This window comes from Coturnix japonica, chromosome Z (assembly GCF_001577835.2).
Source record: "Coturnix japonica isolate 7356 chromosome Z, Coturnix japonica 2.1, whole genome shotgun sequence".
Taxonomy (NCBI): Eukaryota; Metazoa; Chordata; class Aves; order Galliformes; family Phasianidae; genus Coturnix; species Coturnix japonica.
The window spans coordinates 57,105,796-57,127,990 of record NC_029547.1 but is presented as its reverse complement, the minus strand read 5'-3'; the positions used below and the strand labels follow the sequence as shown (position 1 = coordinate 57,127,990).

Below are 22,195 nucleotides of genomic sequence, written 5' to 3'. Positions count from 1 at the left end.
TGCTTTTATTACATAAGTTTTAACTCTTCACATTAGTCTATGCAAACATTTCCTTCATAGCTGCCAGTATCTAGAAGTACGTTCATTGCTGTATTGATGAAATACATACATTGACACATATATGTCAGAAACTCAACATTTGTCTAGGTTACTAGTCTTAGCTCTGTTGACTACAAAGGCTTACTCCTGACTTCTGCCATGGGGCATTTAATGCTGTACTTGAGTATGGAGTCCACGTCAGGACTTGCTGCAGAAGAGGGCTAATCGCACTAATATTTAAGCCGAGACTGCTATAACATGTTGCTTCTCTACCTGTAGACAAGTGAGGATTTTCTTCTTAATGATTTTCTTTTAGATGGATTAATGGTCCAAATAACACCAGAGACAATGGAAAGCCTACGTCAAGCACTAAGAGACAAGAAGGACTTCAAAATAACTTGTGGCAAAGCAGATGGAGAAGGACTAAAAGAATACGTAGATATTTGCTGGGTGGAAGGTGAAGAAAAAACAAACAAAGGGTAAATATATTAGCAAAGCATATATTTCTCAAGTTCCTCACTTTCAAATACCTGCTTTTTATTTCAAGAAATTAATCTAAGGCATTTTTAATCATGTAATTTGCTGCTAAGACCTGTCAGGGAGTAGCACAGTAAGCTGCCTGCTCTCCTGTAGATGTCACTAGCAGAACAGTTTCACTTGCAGTATTTGCCAAACTCAATACCATTTTCCCTGCTTAGGAAGCTGACAGGAAGAATTTGTGAGGTTCCTTTGAAAGTCTGTATCAGTCAAATCACTAACCAATTTAAGGATGCAGTTTATCCCTTTAGGCCTTTGGGGTTGAGAGCTTGGAAGTGCACAGTACTGCTCTTTGCCACTCACTACTTGGAATACCATCATTTAATTTAAAAGAAATTAAAAATAATATCCTTATTGCTTATGATTTGAATGGTTACATGAACAACTTGGAACTTTAATTACACATCATTAACTCAAAACTTGCCTCATGTTAACCAGGCTCGTTCTCAGGTGGCAGGGTTGTCTTGGTATGCTGGCTGTTTTTGTTTGTTTGTTTGTTTTGGTGGTGGCTTTTTTGACTGATTGGAACAAAGAGAGGCTTTAACTTTGGCAGCTTCAGCTTCACAAACCCATAAGGTAAGGTTTTTATTAGCCACTGTTTTTTGTAGCTTCTATGTTATTATGATGCAAATCCAGTATTATTTTGTTACAGAGCTGTTAAACAGCTTTTAAAGATGACTAAGGATTATGCTTTAAAATGGGACAACATGTATGAAACAAAATGTTACTGTAATTACTGACTATACTATTGTCTTCCACAGAATTTTAAGCCCAGTAGATGGAAAATCAATGGAAGGAACTTGGAGTGAAAAAATACCACACGCCAGAGAATTTGAAAGAAAAGGAAAAGTTTTGAAGTGTACCGAGGTTTGTAGATTACTTTGTACTTGAACTTCTTTTACTGCTACTACTTACAGTAGTTACAGTAGTTAACCATTGTAAGTAGCAGCAGCAAGCTAAAACAAGAGGGCTAAATGTTTCTGTTAAGGAAACAAAACTATGCATAGCCATACCAGTGTGCAGACTGGTCTGTAATTCTGTGATAAGTTTATACACTCAACATTATTTTCCTCTGAAAAAGAATAAATGCTGTAAGTCTGTTAGCACGGTTAACTCTGTGAGTATGTAATCTAGGTATTCCTACAGCTACTTTATTTTGATTGAACAAGTGAAATGCTAGGAATGCTATGCCAGCAAACAAGCATTGGTAGCTCACTTTGTTCTGTGTTAACTGAATACTGTATAACTTATTTTTTTTAATTTTTTTTTTTTTTACTTTTCATATGACCAGACTGCTGAATATCCCTTTTGTTTCTGTAATTTCAGGTGTATTATTTCCTAAAGGACCATGAACTACCCAGTCCTGTTCATCTCCAGTTTGCTAAAGATATTGCTGCTGCCTGCAGCACTGCTCTTTGCCCACACCTTAAAACCTTGAAGAAGAATGGGATGAATAAGATAGGCCTGAGAGTTTCGGTCGACTCAGATATGGTAATCTTTCAGTTTGTGTTGTACATACTTCAGTTCTGAAGCCTTGCCTATGAAGACCTTTAGATCTCTTTCTGAATGTTCCTAGTTTTTGTCCTACCCTAGATCCAGACTGAGGATGAAATTTCATTTAGGAGCTGTCTTAATCACATTCACAAAATAATTCTCTTCAGTTTCTCCCTATGCTGTAGCAGCTGTTTGCTGTAAGTTTTGTCTGGTTCAGACTCTTTGGCACTTGTGTGTCTCTAGAGTGAGTTAGTAAAAGGAATCATAGAGCTAATTTTCTGATGCTTTTTGTGATGTAGTTTTCTCCTGCATTAGCTCCTGATATTGCTAAGACATTTGCTCCAGCATTTCTATGGCTGCAGACAGCTTTGCTCTGCTCCATCTAGTATGTGATGCTCCTACAAAGACTGCCAGAACTCTGGGGCTGCAATGCACTTGTCTGAAGAAGTACACTGTAAAGCTTCCTTATCTTTAAGAGAAGCTGTAAATACTCATTTAAATTATTTTTCAACAATATATTTTGAAATTAATAGTGGTGATAGAATACAATCAGATGATTTTGACAGAAGTCTCAAGCAGTGTGAGACGCAGAGGATGTGTGGTCTGGTAAACCTAGAGATTCAGTGACAGTCATAATAGTTCAGCTAATTGATGTGGAAACCTACCCAGTTTCTGGTATTTGTGTTATTTTCTGACTGTGTGATGCAAGGTGAAATACTAATTTACTAAGATACTGCACACTTGTTAATAGCAGAAATATCAATGTGTTTCCATTCCAGGTTGAGTACTTGGCAGGATCTGGGGGTCACCTTTTTCCACAGAAGTACCTGAATGAATTGGACAAAGCTCTGATTCCTGTGATCCATGGTGGGATGTCAGATCCCGCAAGCTTGCCGCTGAAAATGGAATTAATATTTTTCCTTATGGAACATTTGTTTTGAGACCAGTTTCTGGCAAGATGCTGGTTCAACTAGCTCTGAACACCAAAGCTTAGTGTATCAAACACTAAAGATCAGATTTGCTAAAACTGTTCTGATTTTAATGGATTTTCAAACTGAATTGAAACAAAACAAGAACCCGATTTCCATTTGCTCCTTTACCCCAGAAACAAGTGTAGTTTGTAATGTTCTCTAACGTTCAGAAACTTTACACTTAATACAGTTGCAGAAGAAGGCAGTTGCTTACCTCTGTACACTACTGTAGTGTTTACATTGTGTAGTGTAACTTCCAGCCATGCTATCTTGCCTCCTAAGTACTCAGATAAGTATTAAAGACATTGATGCAGTCAGATCTAATCTCAGCCTGAAGCATGTGCTTTCCATGTGCAAAGAACTTTCTCGCTGTTTGAGGTTCTAACATGAGGTCTTAGGTAGCCAACTGCATGCTTCATGCATCAGTATAAACACAGGTGGATGCCTCTTGACACTTGTTTTGATCAGCACAAGGAATCATAGAATGATTTAGGGTGGAAGGGGCCTTAAATATCACCTAGTTCCAATCCCCATGCTGTGGGCAGGCTGCCTCCCACTAAATGAGGCTGCCCAGGACCCCACCCAACCTGGCCTTAAGCATCTTGAGGGATGGGGCACCACAGCTTCTCTGGGCAGCTGTGCCAGGGTCTGAGCACCCTCTAAGTAAACAATTTCTTCTTAACATCTAACCTAAATCTCTTTTAGTTTAGCGCTTCCACCTTGTCCCATCGCTATCAGACTGTGTGAATGTTAAGCTCCTTTTAAGTACTGGAAGGATGCCATGAGACCTCCCCAGAGCCTTCTCTGGAAATACTGCATCCAGGCTTGGGGCCCCCTACACAAAAAGATGTAGAGCTGTTGGAGCTGGGTCCAGTGGAAGGCCACAGATGTGATCAGAGGGCGGGCTGGAGCACTTCTCTTATGAAGAAGCAGTGAGATAACTTGCTTTCTCCAAACCTCATTCGATTTCTGTGGGCCTGCTTCTCAAGCCTGTCCAGGTCCATCAGGATGGCATCCCTTCCTTCTGTTCCATCAGCTGTACTGCTCAATTTGCTGAGGGTGCACTCAATGCAACCGTCTTTCTTATTGATGAAGAGGCCGAGGAGCACCAGTCCCAAGGCAGACCCCTGAGGGGATGCTGCTCATTACCTGCCTCTGCTTGGATGTAGATTCATTGACCACATCTTCCTGGCCATCATATATTCCACCCTTCAAAACCCATATCAGTCCAGAGAGAAGGATGTGGCGGGGGACAATATCAGAAGCCTCGCAGAAATCCAGGCAGATGACACTGGTTGCCCTTCCTTGTTCCACAGATGTAGTCACTGTATCACAGAATGCCGACAGATTGGTTAGGCAGAATCTGCTCTAAAAGATGCTGTGCTGGCTGCCTCAGATTACCTGCTTGTTTTGCACGTGCCTTAACACTTGTTCCAGGAAGATCTGCTTCTTGGTCTTTCCAGGTGCAGACCCACCTGGCCTGCAGTGCCCCAGGTCATCTTGCACTGCTCTTACAGTGGATTTTGCTCACCCAGCCTCAACCTAGATGTTCAGGGACATAACAGACATGGAAAGCCTGACTGGCAGTGGAGTTGGAGTCAGCCTTCTCCGTGTTTCTTGAATTTAGTTCTCCCACCTAAACTGTCAGAGGGAACACTCTCCTTCGCCGCTGTCTCCCGAGCAATGCACTCTAAAATCTCTTGTTATTTTTCACGTCCCTTGGCAGGTTAAGTTCCACCTGTGCCTTGGCTTTTCTGATGACATCTCAGCAGGACAGCTGGCCCTGTTACCTTACTGGAGGAGCCCTCCCAGATTCCTTTGGGAAAAATCTGAGGTTTTCCTCTGCTGCTTCCTAAAGTGGCAGCATTCCCTGGTTCTTCTCTGTCACTCAGCAGTACGTCCCCTTCCCTCACCAAACCTATTTTAAATAAAGAAAGACTGCGGTTAAGTTTACAACAGCGTTGTAGGTGAAGTCCTGGTGCTTCAGGACCGTATGCTTCTGAATTACTTTTTGTAGGAAAACTGATTTAATTCTTGAATTTGTAAGGATTTGTCTTACTGAAACAGATGCTATTTTTATAAGTACTGATCTTTCTTTCTTGTATTGGGCGTTCAAAAGTCCTGATGCAATCTGACCTTTCAAGGATTAATAAAAAGCCAGATTACCCTTGAAGTGATCTACACGCGGCAATAAAACAGGCACTCTGCACTCTCTTTTCTGCTTCCTTCTGCTTTTCTTACCTCTTGGTAGCCTCCTTTATTTTCAGGGAGGACAAATGTATTAAGTGTGAGTTTTCATGAACAGATTTAGTATTGTATTTTTTATATTGGGTCCTTAAAATCTATTTATGTACTGGGGGTGCGTGTGATTTTGTACCAAGGTTCCACGCACCAAGGTCTGCTAACTGTTAGAATTATTTACAATTATTCTAACAATTATTATTTCCAAAAAGGAAACAACGAAACCGAGGTTGATGTTGTTATCAGTGAAACGCTGGTGCAGGTTTATGAGACTATTAACGCTTTTCTGCCTTCTCGATGCTTACTGGGGATACTTCATGTTTTTTGTCTCAGACACGACTTGTAGCTTCACCTAATCGGCTCTGTGCTTAGAAAACGAGCCTTGTTAGATTCAGGCCCGCGGCCTGGATGACCCTGGGGATACATTTGAGCTGGTTCTTCGGCAAACAAACCTGTAGCTGTGGCGGAGTGTACTACGGTATGTCCCTGAGCCAGGAGGGGCGAAGCAGTCAGGTAACCGGAGGATCCGTTCAGCCATTTATCCTGTACTAACGATGTCTAAGAGTTAATAAACGTTCTCTCTTATTTAAACAAAACACTCAAGAGTGCTGTGCTGACCGTCTCAGGTTTGATCACCGCTCAGGGCCTGGCTGCGGGCCGCCCCCAACACCGCTGTCCCGCAACCTTCGCCACGGCGGGAGCCTCCGCCTCTCGGGGCGGGCCCGGGCCGCGGCCATGGCGGCTGAGCAGAGCGGTGCGGCGCGGAGCGAGGCGGCGGTGGATCAGTTGGTGCAGGCCGGGCGGCGGGCGGGCAGGGACGCGGCGGAGATCCGGTGGTGGCACGCAGCGAACAGCCGGCACCGGGCCCGGCAGGCCGCCCGCAGTAAGTGCCGGCCGGACGGAGGCCGAGCGCTCAGCTGGGGCGGCTCCACCTACACGTAGAGCCGTGCGTGTAGGGCTGTGGGAGGGATGGTGCCACCGCCAGCACTGAGAGAGGGTTGGGGCACGGAGCTGTCAGTGCTGCGAGCATGGAGGGGGGCTGCAGGGGGAGCGTGTGGTTCCGTGTCCAAATAACACAGAGCTCAGGTTTCCATTGGCCACTGATTCCTAAAGGTCCCAGTGACTGCAGCACCTCACAGCGTGTCTAGGTTGCATGGCAGGCAGCTGCTCGTACTCTGACACTCGTGAAGTAAACCAGCACCGTTTGGTGTGGGAGGTTTCCCTGCAGTTGTGTTGAAGCAGGCACTGGAATTGTAGTGGATTCGCTCTGTTTCAGCGCTCGTTTTCCAAATACCAGGTGCCGTTCACATGGTAGAAGCAGATGTCCTCCTTCGTGGTGGCACGGGAGGAGGTGGAGAGCCGATCATGGCCCATCCTCCTGACACAGACAGCGACATCACGCTGCGGGAGTGGCTGGAGGAGATGGTCGGCACAGATAAGGGCATCAAGCTGGATTTCAAGAGGTATTTTGAGGCAAAGCATTTGCATATGCTTTACATTCCTAGCAGTTAACAGTTCTATAGGTAACACTATCTTCTGGTGGTGGCTAAACTAACCTTTTTCTTACCGTGCACTTCAGAGTTTATGCATTCCTTACTGGACAGTAAACCTAGGGAGTCCTAGTTGGTTATACTGAATACATTAAAAGAATAAAAGCTTTAAATGCTTTGAACCACACATAATTATTTCACACTCAGTGAACTCATTACTGAGCTGCAACTGAGCAAAGTTGTGCTGTCAGGAAAAAGAGCTCTGCCACTTTCTAGGTAGGCTATAGAGGTGCAGTAGTTGCTTGGTGGCTATAAAATCCATTCGTACCAGTTGTTCTGCGTGATGTAATCTCCAGGTCTGTGTGATCTGATGTTCTTTTGGATTCTCATTCTTTGGTTACTGTTGCTGAAGTTTTGAAGATTACCTTAACAGTGCTTAAGAAGAAATACTTTACGTATTTCTACCGTGTGAGGGTGATTGATCACGTAATCACACCTCCTACTAGAATTAATGCATTTTGCAAAAGGGCTTCGGAGCTGCACTTCAAAGAAGCCACAATGGTTTCGAAAAAGCTTTGAAAGTGGAGCCAACAATACATTTGAATTTCCTCAGTGCTGCACAGTTATGAGAGGGCTGTCTGGGTTTGTTTGTTATGCTCTCAAGAGGTGATGCTTTGTTTTTGTGCTCTTTACATTATTGTGTAGTTATTCATCGAAGCAATGAAGGCATTTGGGCGGCTCTGACAGTCAGCTGCCTGTTAGTTCTGGGAACAAGCGAAACGTTCTGGCTACAGAGCGTGTTAGAAATACTTAAACCCATGATGTTAAATCGAGCCATTACTGGCTTTTCTATTGAAAGTAAATAAATAAATAAACAAGTAAAAAGACCATGAACCAAATGAGGCAGTTTTTTGCTGACTGAAAGCACTGAGTGGAATCCTACTGATAGGCAGTTCTCTCAGCAACACAAAAGCACTGCTGGCAGTGAGTGTGGGCAGCTGGAGGCACAGCTGGCTGCTGTTCACACTGCTGTCTGCACATCCTGACACGGTTCTTCTGACCTCATCCTGGGCCAGCACTGGGAACGGCCTGGTACAGAACGAGCCTTACAGAGCGGTGGGGAGGACTGCAGGAGAACACAGGTCTGTCCTGTTAGTAAGGAAAGCACAGCTCTACTCACAGTGATTTTAAGTCCCTAAATGTTATATGGAACGTTCATTAATTCGCTGTGAGAAATCAATCACGGATTTTTTTGACATTCATTCTGTTCCCCGATTATTCTTCTCTTCTCTTCTCTTCTCTTCTCTTCTCTTCTCTTCTTCCTTCTCTTCTCTTCTCTCTTCTCTTCTCTTCTCTTCTCTTCTCTTCTCTTCTCTTCCTTCTTCTCTTCTCTTCTCTTCTCTTCTTTCTCTTCTCTTCTCTCTCTCTCTTCTCTTCTCTTCTCTTCTTTCTCTCTCCACAACACAGCAGTTTTGGAAGTTTTGTTAGGATAGACAAGATACATAGAATCATCACGGAATGGCCGCATGGAGCACAGCACAGTTAACACAAGGTTATAGGTTGCATTAGAATGACAACCCCAGATTCGTTAAGGTTGGGAAAGAGCACTGAGATCATCTAGTCCAACCATAAGCCCAGCCCCTCCATGCCCACTGACGGGGCTACATGTGTGCTGAGTGCTTCCCGTCTCACTCTGGGTAGGGGGTCTCACCTTGCCCACGTGTTGCTGGTACAGCCTTGATGCCATTCAGCCCTCCTTGGAGCTGCTCCAGCTTGTGAAGCCGTGTTTGGAGAGACCTGTTTGGCTCAACGCAGACATCCTCCCGGGACCCAATGGGATCAACGCCGTTGTGGATGCAAAGGGATTCCTTGATGCCCACCCCACAGACACCACCCCAATACGTTTTTCCCACAACCGCAGATAGTAAAACCTTATCATATGGAGACAAAACTGGCTGAGCAACAACCACTGAGCACAAACTGAAAGATAAAGAGAGGGACAAGCTATCACCTTTCCATATCCCTATCTCCACCTACTCCAACCTTCTCCCCCTTTCCCCTTTTCCCTTTCCCACTTTCCCGACCTATTCCCCCCGCACTATATATCCCACCTTTCCGCCACCTCTATCCCACCCTTTCCCCATATACCCCTACTACCTATAACCCTTCCTTCCATTACCTCTCCTAATCCCACTATCTTCCTTTACCACCTTCCCTTACCCCTCCACATTACCCATTAACACATTACCTCTAAACCTATCCTTACCCTTACACCTTCCCTTAACCATCATATCCTTCCCTCCCATTCCACATCACTAATACTAATAGAGGCCTGTTATTATGTAGAAAGAACCAACCTACCCTATTAATACATAACAATAGGTCAATTTAATTTATTGTAAACGGCTAACAAGTAGGGCAATGGTGAAAGAAATGGCTCAGATCTGCAGTGCACTCTCTCAGCCTGTCACATTCCCTGTACGGGCAGTGTTAGTGCGGCAGTCAGTGTCTGAACTGCGCTGGTTAATAGACCAGTCAGATCGGTAAGTTTGTGGGACTTCATTTTTATCAGTCTTTATTGTAAAGTCACATATTTCTTAGTAATAAAGCGCTCACCTCCTTCAGTATTACTTATTTTAGGTAACTAATTTTGTATAGGTTTTGTAATCCAGCTCCATTACAACCATTTTATAAGACTAGTAAAGTTAATTTGTCCAACCAGTTCAACACTGCAATTTGCAATTATTTGCTACTTACATGTTATATATTCCACAATTTATATATTCCTTGTATTCTGTATAATTGTCCTAAAAGCATCCAGGGTTGGTTCTGAATTGGAACAGACATCATGACAGACATCCTCCGTGCTCCTCCAGGGTTTCAATTGCTGAGCACAGTATTGCATGATACTGAATCCCTTTGGTGCTCTGGTCGCTGTGGGTTAACCCTTCTGCCTGTGTTCTGTCACAGCTTTGTGCCCATTCCCAGCCTATCGGCCTTAGTGCTTTGTCAGCACTGTTCAGCAGCTGCACAAACATGGGGTGTGTTGTCAGATCCAAAACATTTCAGCATACTGAGCTGCTGTGGAAAACATTAATTCTACCCCAGCCAGAACTACCACAGAAGTTTACTAACTTTCTGAGGGACTTTGCTTTGGTACTTGAAGAACATTCAGTAATTTCCTAATGCTGCTTTTATCAAATGTTCTTACAAACAACGTCATAAAAATGTATTTACATATAACAAAAGAAGATGAAAACCTGCTTCATATGCACTGCCATTTCCTCCCTTGTTCTTGGGCTGCAGTCGTATTCTCAAGGTAATATGTACCAAGCATTCTTCGTGCCCCACCTGCAAACTTGTGCTGTTTGAGCTTTGGAGTAATATTTTCAGTAATTGCTTTTTACGTAAACTCAAAATCATTGGGGTGGAGGAAGGTGATTGGCATGAACATAAAGGGGAAGGGAAGACAGGGACACGCAGTTCTCCTACCTCCTAATTCTTGGTTGCTTAACTTAGAAGTCTAAAGGAAATAAAATGGTAAGTAATTACATTCCTAACGTTAAGAAACCACAGTTCTGACTATTTTAGAAGCCTAATAGTGCGATGTTTTGGTTGGGTTTTTTTTTTCTCTGTTTAATATCCATTAAATTAATATTTTTCACTCTTTTTTAATAGGTACAGCCTCACTGTTTGGACAGGCAAACAGGATGTGTATTCCGTAGACGACTTGCTTTTCATCCGTGAAAACTTTGATAAAAGTAGGGTTTATTATGACATCTCAGAACCACAGAATTCTGAGTTTAAGAAAGCTATAGGAATAGGATGTTAAATATGAAGCCCACAAGGTATGACCTCATTTATAATACTTGGTTTCTTTGAATGAGAAAGGGAAGTGTTTTTTCCTTCCCAAATGGAGTGTACAGAACACAGCCATGGTCACTGACGTAGTTCTTGTATAATTGCCATAAAACATTCCCCTAACAGAAACGCAGTGCCTCTTTAACAGGTCAGTATTGTTACTTGTCACATGCATGTTCTCTGTCATTCTCCCAGTGGCATTTAGCACTTGTTTCCTGCAGGTAGATAAAAGGGGAACAGCCTTAGTTGCTAGTTGTAGACTGAGGTAATTTGCTACCAACAGCTTTTGTGTGAGCCAGTCAAGAACCATTCAGTGTCTGTCAAGGAAAATCATTCACGTTTCATACAGGAGGACAGCAGTTGAGACTGTAGTATGTATGGCACTATGCAGTTCCTCAGAGGGATTATTTTGTAGCTCATCCTCATGTGCTATCATGAGGGATAATTTTCTCACTCCTCATCAGTAGGAGATTCTGATTATGAGGTGTTAAACGTAGACTCCATGGTATTGACACGAGCTATGTAAAACGTTCTGCTGCAGGCTCTTTAAAAGCTCGGGGCCCCAAGAATTACGTACTTTTACAGTAATCACTGCTTACAGCAAAAATCACACGCTTCTGTGATTTACGTCCCGCACTGCAGGTTGTACACCTGTGTAACTCAGAGCGCCATTTCAGAAACTGCCAGAAGTTGAACAATATAACAAAACAAAACCAACAAAAAACAACTCATTGTAACCATGTTTGTCACCTGCAAGAAAAGGCTTCGTTATTTTACCTTCAGAATAGTTTGCCTCTCTTCCATCTTGATTTCTTACAATGGACAGCAGCAATGACCAAAGGGTCAAGTTTGATGGGGCAGGTGTTGTTCAGGTGCTTGCGCCCACTTGATCAGAGCTGAACAGATTTAATCTCTGTTCTTTATAGCATCAGTGTCTGTTAACTGTGCTTGCACACTTTGCTACCACATAGGTAGAAGAAGCATTAACTACTTCTGAACTTGCTATAACTGTGGTAGATAGATCCTTCATGGACCCTCTCCTGCTTTAGTTTGTCTGTTGTTGCTGCAATATCTCCATGATGTTTGTATCTGTGTGTTAGCTTGCTGCATTCAATGATGGTTTTGCCCAGAGTTTTATACACAAGCCTTGTATGGACCAATGTACAAATGTAAGGTCTCCTTAATAAAACCCAAGCTGGAGTGTCAGACTTCACTTCTTTGCCTTCCTGCAGAGCTTTGGTGGTTGAGTTTCAGCACGTCTTTGCAATACAGTGGGATGAAGTTACTTTCATGGTGTTCTGCTATAGCCACTGCCTCAGCTGCCTGACTGTCACTCCTGATGCTGTTGAAACATAAAAACAGCTTGTTGAGAAGGAAAGCTGCAACTGGTGGCATCTGGCAGCATGATTGTGCTCAACTGATAGTTCATCCCTTCAGGGGAAAAAAACCCCAAAAACCAAACAAACCCGGAATTAATCACAGTGCATCAGCGGGCACTTGGGAATTACTTGGGCTGTATGCAATCTCTGAATAGCATCTGGCCCCAGCTGAACACAAAGTCACGTGTTTTATTTTCCCATGTGGAATAAAACCTCTGCATTAGTATTAGAAATACATTGTGGTGCTGGATGGAGCCACAGATCCCAGTGGTTAAGCTTGAAACAGTGGTTTTGACTTCATGCAGGTGCTCAGGGTCGTGTGGATATTCATAGGATGCCTGTGCTCCCCCTCAGAACGTTGTCCAAGGAGACACCTATCTTAGATAACAGGTGCCCTTCTCTGAACAACAGGAGCAATACAGGATGTATATTTTTAAACAAGGTCAGTTTCTCTGAAGGAGCATAAGGCTTAGAAAGTATTAATAGCTGGGACATTTATCAGAGCTATTAGTCATAAAAATTGGCATTTTGTACCAGTACACTCTGCAGAGAAAACCCAGGTTTTCTCAAGATGCACTTATATTGGCACTGATCTCTGCGAAGGCACTGCAGCAACAGCAGAACTTGGAACTTTGTTGAGAAAAAAAACACTTTGCAGAAAGATGCTGTGAAATATTCTGGGGGAAGTATTCCTCCCCACAGATATGGATTGTAATTCCAAAGTGAAAAGAAAATTGTCCTCTTAGGAGAGTATGATTATAGTTAGTTTGATTCATGTGACCAATGTTAGCGACCCTTGCTCCTGTTACATGGACAACATTGTGAACAAGCGGTGCTGTGCTTGTGGGGTGGAATTTAACATTATAAATCAGGTCTGTTTTCCACTCCTTGCCTAAGGATAACGAGAACAGATGGGATTAATGTTTCAAAAACAGCAGAGCTGTATCTTCACTTGAATGGAACTAAAATAAGCTACTGAGAGAGTCTCTCTCACACATTACTGTGTACAAATTCAGCTCTCTTTGATTAAATTTAATTAACTGTTCCAGTTTTCCAGTACAGAGACAGCCTGAGGAACTCTTAGCAGCGAGTACCTTTGGCAGTGATTCAGCATCTCCTAAACAGTGAATAAAAGGATGTGTCTATTTCCATGTTGTCTGCAGGGAAAAACACAACAACTTTTATTTATGCGTTGTAACAACAGCAAGAAAATACAGCTGAATTGTTTTTCCTTTTAAGGTCACTTTTAACACTGATGCAACAATAAACATTAACTTTTCACATTATTTCTGCATCAAAATTAGGCACAAAATATTGGCAACATGGCAGAAAGATCTCTCAAGACACTGGGCATTTTCCTCCATCTTATAACACAAAGCATTTGCATTAAAGACATTTTTAACTTCCAATATTATATTCATCATGAAATGAATAGACTTGAGTTCAGTTTCCATATAGAGCACAAAAAAACATGTTGTAAGCATACTGTGCTGGCCGCTGCACCAAGGTGCTACACATCCCGGGTTAGCAGAGCTGTGAGCAATGCAACTTTCAAGGCCTATGTTTCTTTTTATGGAAGAATTACTTCTGGCTATAGCAGGACAGGTTTGCTCCCTTCCTCATTCTGGTTACCTGTAGGAGTTTGGACAGAGAGCAGAATTTTCACAGGTTCTCTATAATGCAGAGTTTGGAAAGACTTTGAGTGTCAAAAAGTCATTTTAAGATTTAAATCTTTAGTTCTGGATACACGTTTTGTACAGTGGTGCTGAGTAGGGATGTAAGCCATGCTGATTTCCTTTCTGTGTGTCAAACATTTCCATCTTCAATAAATATGTGTTATGAACTTTTTTTGTATTCTTTACATGAAAAGGTATTTACAGAGATGATTGTACATTTATCATCTGCTTGGAATTGTCTTATAGGAAGGGCAGGACTAAGCAACATCACAGTTACTCATTAGGCAACAGCGCAGAGCGAATTTTGACAGAAACCAAAAGAAGGCAGAGAACACCCACACCTCATTCCAGTATACGGAGAGTCAGGTTATACAGACACCAGTACGGATGGCTTCTTTGTTGGTTTGTTTTTGGTAAATATTGGCAAAAGAGAGCATGTTAAATACATCTCAATCTTTAGAAGACAAGTTAGTTATTAAATGTTAGATTTGATGGCATAAATCAAGCACCTACAGAATACAGGATAGATGTTTGGAACCACAAAATACCGAACAGGAAGGAAAAATACATCTTTGATAGACACAGTTAAAAATATAGATTTACCTCAGAGGCAAAGCATGTCTGTGACCTGTAACAAACTCATGCCTTTGCTTCAAATTAGGCAAGATGAGGTCTTCCAGCTCACAAATGAATATCCCCAGGTCTTCCAGCTCACAAATGAATATCCCCATTGTTGGATTTTTATTTTATTTTAATTGTGTGTGTATCTGAGAGCAGGACAGAGCTCATGCTTGCTCACAGGCAAGGAAGGGTGTGCAATATCTTCCACCACCTGTATCTTGTCTGGAGAAGAAACACAGGTATGGGAAGCACAAGATCCCATGTGTTCTGGAGACCTCCTGGTGTTTGAGAGGCTGAAGCTGCAGAAAGTAACAGAGCCCCATTCTGACAGAGCTCTTACATCCCCCACCCATCCTTGTTTTGATCAGCAAACTCCAGCAGGCAGCCTGAGAAGCCCAAGTTGATGGATGTGGTTACCTGTGCAAAGCAGAGTTTGGTCATTTCATGTTAACAAGTGACAGCACGACTCAGGCATTCTGCTGGCCTCATGGCTCAATGCTGGACTGCTGTGACATGCTGCATGCCCAGCTGCAGCACTCTGGGGTCTGTGTACCATGCCGACTCCCAGTGGGCACATTGAGCAGATTCCCAGTCTTCATCTGGAATTTCCCAAGTGAAGCTATACATACAGCATAGCTGTGTAACATCTGTTTTCATCTGCAGTCTGTGTATTGTCTGTTTACATGCAGTAAAACCACTGAAGCCAGAGGATGTTGCCTGCTGGCACCCACCACTGCGCAGCTCTTCAAGCACAGGCTCATGTCTGGAGTGTCTGGATATCAGAGAATTCTACTGTCCAGCATCACAGTTCAATCTTCCAAGTTCCCAAATCCCATTTTTACAACTTTTCTGTTTCTCAAACAAGGTAGTGTTTGGGGAAAGCTTGCGACCTAGAAATGAGAACTACAGCACCTAAATCCTTCATAGATTATGCGTGATGTGGGTAAGGCTTCAGTGCTAAAGCTGAAATTATGAGGATTATATCATAAATATTCCTCAGCCTGTCGAAAGTGGCATCATGTAATTAATTAATTAGACAGTTAAGTCTATCTTTTGATGTAGTACCTAAGCTATTTAATTCAATCTGAGGCTGAGAGCCCTACATCACAGACCTGCCGTCTTTTCAAAAGCGAATCATTACAGTTTGGTAGAGCATCAAGTCTGTACACATTGTAAACATTTTATAACCCTTCAGTCTCTTGTCAGAAATTCACTAATTGCCTCATCTGCTCCGTCTGCAGTGACTGCCTCCTTAGTAGCATTTTTGTGCTTTTGGTCTCGCTAAGGGAAGCAGGTGCTGCTGGTATTAAGTGTTTTTGCCCGTAAGAAACCACCCCAGAAACCTTATGTAAGAAGTTAATAGCTGGAATCGGGGGCTGCAGATTCACATTCAGTGGTGGAAGAAAACCTGGTCTTGACTGAGCAACGTTATCCAACAGTAAGGCTCCCGAACCCCGTCTTTCTAGAAAAGTCTCATTTCTTCTGCTCATGGGAACAGAAGGTATTTTCTCCAGTAAGTCTCTAGAACTTGGAAACAAAGCGTGAGATGGAGAAACAATCTTCTTCTTTCCTATCACTGACTTACTGTCTTCTGCAGCAATGGGATGTAGAGTAGTAATTAACTGAGAATCAGAGCTGTAATGATTTGCTCCTAAGTTTCTTTTTTTGATAATAGTGCTTAGATTTGAAATGAAGCTGATTTGTCCCAAACTAGAATTCTCATCCTCACCCCCAGGGAAACTACTGGGAAAATGCTCCTCTTCGCTATAACAAGTCTGAGAGTTCATCTCCTCGTGTAACTTCTTTGATCCATTTTGATCAGCAGTTTTCAGTAAATAAGCATTGTCTTTTATGTCAATACTTTGGTGTCTGGTAACAAACCTCTTTGAAAAGGCAAAGGCTTTAGAAGAGAGCTCTTCTTCTGGAGTTGTATTGTGAAGCTCTGCATGTAAAGAGGAAACCTTACTCTGGTGAAGCAATGAAGGAGAGCTCTTTACCCAAGGCTCAGACTGCAGTTGCTGCAAATGTGCCAGCCTGGATCCTGTGTCTGATGAACTGGAATTTCTCAGCTGAGAATGATCTGTGCTTCTGGGATGATCCAGATCCTTAAAGCTGAAGAGTGCCCTTTTATTTCCATTTGAGCCTGAAAGTGGGGGTGATGATTTCAGTTCTATTTCAGATGGGGACGTGCAGGAATCTGGAGCATGGCATTCCTCAAGGTCTGCAGGAGGCATGTTTAAGTACTGCTTTGTTGTCTGCCTTCCTGATGGAGACTTGTCTGTTGTGATTATGATTACCTCCTTTCCCCTCGCTCTACAAGCATTGAGAAGAACTTTCAGAGTTTCTTTGTCTTCTGAGTTTATCGCATACACCAGCGCAGAGCACTCAGAGTGATCTTGTAGGCTTGGGTCAGCTCCACTTTTCAGAAGCAGAGAAACCACCTCAGGCCCCGCTTTTTCTAGACAAGCATGCATCAAGGCTGTCTTCCCAGATTTGTCCTGGATGTTTGGATCTGCCTTGTTTTCCAATAGATATTTAACCATCTTTGCCTTGCTGACACTCTGGGAGTCCACATGTTTTGTCCTACACGCAATCATTAAGGGGGTCTCACCTCTGTTGTTACTTTCATTGATGTAGGCACCACCTTCCAACAACAGCCTGGTGAGGCGCAGTCGACTGTGGTAGACAGCTCTGATTAGGGAGTTCTCTTCTGTTGGCAGCTCCACGGTCTGATTCATGGCACTTGTCTTTCACTTACACCTTCCTAGCTGAAGAAAATAACACCCAGTGCTCAAAGAAGGCAAGGAGGCCAAAAAGGAAAAAAAAAAAGGGGGGGGGGGGGGAGGGAGAAGAAAGATTAGCTGTTTGAATTGCTCCTATAAATTTGTCAACACTTTTAAGACTACAAAGGAGGGGGAAAAAAGGATATTCCAGATATTCCCGCCTCCTAGACTTCCAGAAACACATTTTATTTATTTTTTTTTTTTGAAACAACACTTACAGATACTTGAAAAATGGCTGTCACTTTGTTTTCTCTTTCTTCACACTGTAATGGCTTTATACTGACTAAACCCAAGTGACTCTGCAGCAGTTGCAGCACTCCTGATTCAAACCACTGAAAGCCAGAACAAGATGAACCCTGCAGCATTTGTTTTCACCAAGTTCCTGTGCATACCTGGGCCACTTCTGTTTTCTCTTATCAAATGACAGTGCTAAACATCTACAAATTAGTGAGGGAAAAAAAACAGGTTCCTGGGTCTTAATAAAGAAGGAAAGCACAAGCACACATTGTTTAGCTAAGAATTAACTTCAGAATAGCTGGAAGACTAACATCTCTTTCATAGAAGTGAAGTAGTAACACTTGCATAAGAACATTACCTTAGTTATGGTGCTTGAAAGACACACTGGTCTGAGTGAAACTGCACAAATGAAGTGATGCCAACTCTGCTGCACTTGTCATGGAGTTGAGAGTAATCCACTGTCTGGGCAAAAAGCATCAGCTCTGAAAGAAAAAAGCATTCAACAGGTTTCATATGAAAAATAAAAATAGGAGCGTAATGAACATAACAGTAGCATCGAGTGCACTCTCAGCAAGTTTGCTGATGACACCAAGCTGGGGGGTGCAGTCAACATGCCCAAGGGGCAGGAAGTCATGAAGAGAGACCTGGACAGGCTGAGCAGTGGGACAAGGAGAACTTTTGGACTAGATGGACTTTGATTCTAAATTACTTTTTGTTTAGGGAAAAGTTTTCAGACACCAAAGAAAAATCAGTATTTAACAACTGGCAGAGCAATATGATTTCAAAACAGGATCAGATATGAAACCATATTTGTTTATTTACAATATATTCCTAGAGAAATAAAAACATCAGTTTAATTGCAAATGAAATGTACAGACTTACTTACCATGGGGAGTATTAGTACTGCTCTGGTGAATAGCTGAGAAGTAGTATCTTCATTCTGTTTTTCTTCAAAATTGGTGTTTTACATTGAACTCCAAAGTCAAAAGACAGTATCAGTATTTTGTTCTAAAAGTCCAGCAAACAGCAACATGAAAGTCAGTTGAAATACATGTGAAATGCCTACCTCAGATTTCCAGCCTTTCCATAGGTCGAGGTGCCTTTGTTCAGCTGTGATGTGCCACTGCTCTTCAGCTGCAATGAGAAGGGTTAGTGCAGGGGCTTCATGCTTACTTCTTGTTTGTCCTCATGGAGCAAATACTGCACTGCTGGTCACTGGTGAGAACAGAGATGCCATTGTGATACTATCAGTTTCTTTCATTGGATTTTGTTCTTTAAAAAAATTTACTTGATAAAACTATATTTTAAAACTAATTGCACTCAAACTGCTTTGAGGGTTCATTCCATGGCAGTGAAGGTTCATGGTTCAGTATTGTCTCTCTCAGCTTTCATTGACACACAGATCATTATTATGAAATATCTGTTTTTGAGGTGTAAAACACTCAAGATTATCATTAAGTCTGTTACTAAAAGAAAATCTGTCCAATTAACTGGTGCATTCAAGGTGTCAGGACACAAGTTAAATAGAAGCATCATTTAGATAGCACAAGTGCTGGAGTTCTGACAGTCTCCCCTCATTTTCTGAATATCCATAAATCGCCAGTGATTTTATATTTCTTTCAGACTTATCTTTTGGTACCAGCCTGCTTCCCTGCACTTAAGTGAAGGTACCTAGCACTAACAGAAGTCTTTTCATCTACAGAAATATTTTGTTTGGTTAGAAGAACATTAAATAACAGGCACGGGAGAAGAATGCTACTCAGAGCCAGTCAGCAAGAAAATGAGACTGTCTGTTATCTGACCAAACGTTAACACTTAAAGGTGCTGTCTGAATATATTTCCCCTGAACTATGAATGTAAGTGAGGATAGAGTAGGGCTACCCTAAGCCAGTAGTGTTTCTAAGTTTGGAGCAGGTTTTCTACTTTGAAGACCCCACTTTGCCATAGCAAAGGTAAGGTCACTTAAAGCTCAATTTCTAAGCAACTTCTACGCTCTTAATTAAATGGAGATTAGCAGCAGATAGAAGCACTGAGCCTCATTCACCCATTCAGACTATGAACAGACAGCTGTAACAAAAAGCTGCAAGAGAAGATGATGAGGTGCTTGCATGCTGCTACGATCATACAATCATTAAAGTTGGAAATGACTGCTAAGATCATCTAGCCCAAATGTCCACCTGTCACCAGTACTACCTACTAAATCACATCCCTACTAAATCACCAGTACTACCTACTAAATCACATCTACCCTTTCCTTTAACTCCTCCACCACTTCCCCGGGCTGCCCATTCCAGTGCCTAACCCCTCTTATGGAGAAGAAATTCTTCCTAATATCCAACCTCCTCTGGCACAGCTTCAGGCCATCATCTCTCATCCTATCACTGTTTCCAGAAGATGCCAATCCCCACCTCACAGCCCTCCTCTGAAGGCAGCTGTAAAGGGGAATAAGTCTGAAGTCTAGGTACACCACATCAACAGCCCTTCTCTCATCCACCAGGTGAAGAGGTGACCACAAGACATGCAGCACATGTTGCACAAACCTGTCCTGTCAACACCAAAAGAGTTACACATCTGTAAATGAACAGTATAATGCAGAATACATTCTTGAAAGCTGTTTCATCTGTAGAATCTGTCCATTACAGGAGAGTGTGTCATCCCTTACAGGAGGGCCATGTCATCCTAAAACTGCTGTTGTGAGAACGAAGTGCAGACAGAGTTCTGTAAGACCAGAGTGATATTGGCTGAATGGAAACACACCTAAAAAACAAAAACACAAAACCAAGCAGCAGCAACAACAACAACCCCAACAACAACCCAACAAAAAAGCGCAGTACTTACAGGCACTTGAAGTGAAAGTCACAGTTCAAGAAGACTCCACAGAAAACACACTCAGTTGATAATTCATCACAGCCTGAAATAAAACAAATTGGTATTAGACGTGCTTAAATCTCAGTAGCTGTGATGCCAGGAATAATTACATGTGTGACTGAGATGTCAGGAGAGACACAGGAGCCAGCCTGGTGCTGGGACAGCTCTTCAAGGAATGGGGAACTGTGTGACCTCACAGATTATAAGCTGGTCCTTCAGAACACTCACAAATTTCTAATGTTCTTGTGCAAATCACATTCCAGGAACACTTATTCTTTCTGCAGAGAAATTAATTTTGTTTTTAAAGAGACAAGTTGTCCTGGAGACTGGGATGAAGCAGCGCAAGGCACCTGGCTGAATTAAAATCAATTTCTGAAGGCAAAGATGGTTTGTTTCCAGGGAATAGTGAGGCAGCGCTGTGGATCTGTGCTCAGTCCTGTCTCAAGGTCTGACAGGCAAGTACAAAGTGGTGATAACCCAGACCCCTGTCAGAGGTCCTGCTGCCATCACAGTGGGAAAAGCCACTGCAACTTAAAAGTTTTAGCACTTTTTTTCCCCCTTGGTCCTGTATCCCTTTCTTCCTGTCCTGTGAGCATACTGATGTGGATGCTGGCGTCCCTCCTCACTGCGGAGGAGTTGGATTAGATAGCCCCTAAGGGTCCCACCCAGCTCAAACCATTCTATACCTCTAATTACCAGGTGACAGCATTTTGTTACAGGTAAGCATGGAAATAACCACAAAACTAAAGGGCAAAACACTATTATAACGTACAGACATTTTCACTGTGTGAACACAGCAAAGGATGCTGTGAATTGATGTTATAGCAAAATACTCACTTTTTCAAAGTTAAAGCCGAATTTTCTCGGTATGTCCCACCCTCCCAGCCGTCCCGCTCGCTGCGCTCTGCCTTGCTGCCCTCAGAGGAGCGCTGGAGGGCTCCATCCCGCACCGCTCGCTGCCCTTAACTCCAGAGGAGCCCGCAAGCACCCAAGGGTCCCTATCCCGCACGCTGCCATCACAGCGGCCCGCTCCCTCCTCACCTGTCCCATCGCAGCTCCTCGGGGCCGGCGCGGTGCTCCGCCGCCCGCCGCATCATCAGGCAGAGCCGCGCCTTCGCTCCACGCTCGCAGGCACAAAGTGAAGTTCCGCCTGCTTTATAAAGCGGCCGGCGGGCAGCGAGGCGAGACGTGAGGCGGAGGGGCTCGGCGCTGCGTACATGGCGGCCCTCTCCGGCCGCGCTCAGGGGGAGGCGGCGGGAGCGGAGCTGGGGTCCGCCGCGCCCACGGCTGCCCGGCTCCCTCACAGCCCGTCTCCCCACACCCCGCTCCCCCACAGCCGGCTCCCTCCCAGCCCGGCTCCTCACAGGTCCCGCTCCCCTCACAGCCCGGCTCCCTCACAGCCCGGCTCCCTCACAGCCCCGCTCCCTCACAGCCCGGCTCCCTCACAGCCCGGCTCCCTCACAGCCCGGCTCCCTCACAGTCACCGCTCCCTCACAAGCCCCGCTCCATCACAAGGCCCCGCTCCCTCAAGCCGGCTCCCTCACAGCCCGGGTCTCCCTCACAGCCCGGCTCCCGTCACAGTTCCCGCTGTCCCTCACAGGTCCCGCTCCCTCACTCCCGGCTCCCTCACATCCCGGCTCCCTCACATCCGGCTCCCTCACATCCCGGCTCCCTCACAGGCGCGGACTCCTACACAGCCCACGGCTCCTCCGGGGCTCCCTCACAGTCCGCTCCTCACAGTACCCGCTCCCTCACAAGCCCCTGCATCCCTCACATACCCGGCTCCCTCACAGCCCGGCTCCCTCACAGCCGCACCGCTCTGCTTCGTTCACACACACACCTCTTGCCCCAGCCCATCCTTCCTGACCTGCTGCTGGTTGCCTCTGTCTGACTTACCAAACAAGCTCAAAAACACGCTATCTGTGGCTGTGCCCAAACCCTGTTGGAAACACGGCTGTAGCTTTTGGTGCCAAAAGGGAACCTGCGCTTTTGAATAAC

General features: G+C 43.9%; 3 protein-coding genes across 16 annotated transcripts in view; 2 read left to right on the top strand and 1 right to left on the bottom strand.

Annotated features, from left to right (window-relative positions):
* Window positions 1-5,255, top strand: part of ZFYVE16 (zinc finger FYVE-type containing 16) — a 28,713-nt gene extending 23,458 nt beyond the window's left edge. Inside the window, 4 exon segments of the mRNA XM_015849776.2 lie at window positions 356-518; window positions 1,338-1,443; window positions 1,903-2,067; window positions 2,850-5,255. Of these exon segments, the coding sequence (XP_015705262.1) occupies window positions 356-518; window positions 1,338-1,443; window positions 1,903-2,067; window positions 2,850-3,011 (596 nt within the window). The 3' untranslated portion in view covers window positions 3,012-5,255.
* A 682-nt stretch (window positions 5,256-5,937) lies between these two features.
* Window positions 5,938-11,846, top strand: FAM151B (family with sequence similarity 151 member B). The gene is made up of 5 exons (XM_015849785.2): window positions 5,938-6,165; window positions 6,580-6,745; window positions 8,508-8,696; window positions 9,187-9,315; window positions 10,451-11,846. Exons 1-5 carry the CDS (start codon window positions 6,018-6,020, stop codon window positions 10,602-10,604), a joined length of 786 nt encoding a protein of 261 aa, XP_015705271.1. The 5' UTR covers window positions 5,938-6,017; the 3' UTR covers window positions 10,605-11,846.
* ANKRD34B (ankyrin repeat domain 34B) lies at window positions 10,358-22,195 on the bottom strand. 14 transcript variants are annotated; one of them, XM_032441414.1, is made up of 7 exons: window positions 22,094-22,195; window positions 20,168-20,240; window positions 19,870-20,086; window positions 18,396-18,544; window positions 18,216-18,303; window positions 17,688-17,811; window positions 10,358-17,077 (listed from the first exon to the last, which is right to left on the bottom strand). In XM_032441414.1, exon 7 carries the CDS (start codon window positions 17,045-17,047, stop codon window positions 15,512-15,514), a length of 1,536 nt encoding a protein of 511 aa, XP_032297305.1. In that variant the 5' UTR covers window positions 17,048-17,077; window positions 17,688-17,811; window positions 18,216-18,303; window positions 18,396-18,544; window positions 19,870-20,086; window positions 20,168-20,240; window positions 22,094-22,195; the 3' UTR covers window positions 10,358-15,511. The 14 variants fall into 14 exon arrangements, with proteins under 14 accessions (XP_032297305.1, XP_032297309.1, XP_015705265.1 ...); XM_032441418.1 differs by lacking the exons at window positions 19,870-20,086; window positions 22,094-22,195 and adding exons at window positions 17,311-17,424; window positions 21,239-21,512; XM_015849779.2 differs by lacking the exon at window positions 22,094-22,195 and adding an exon at window positions 21,239-21,511.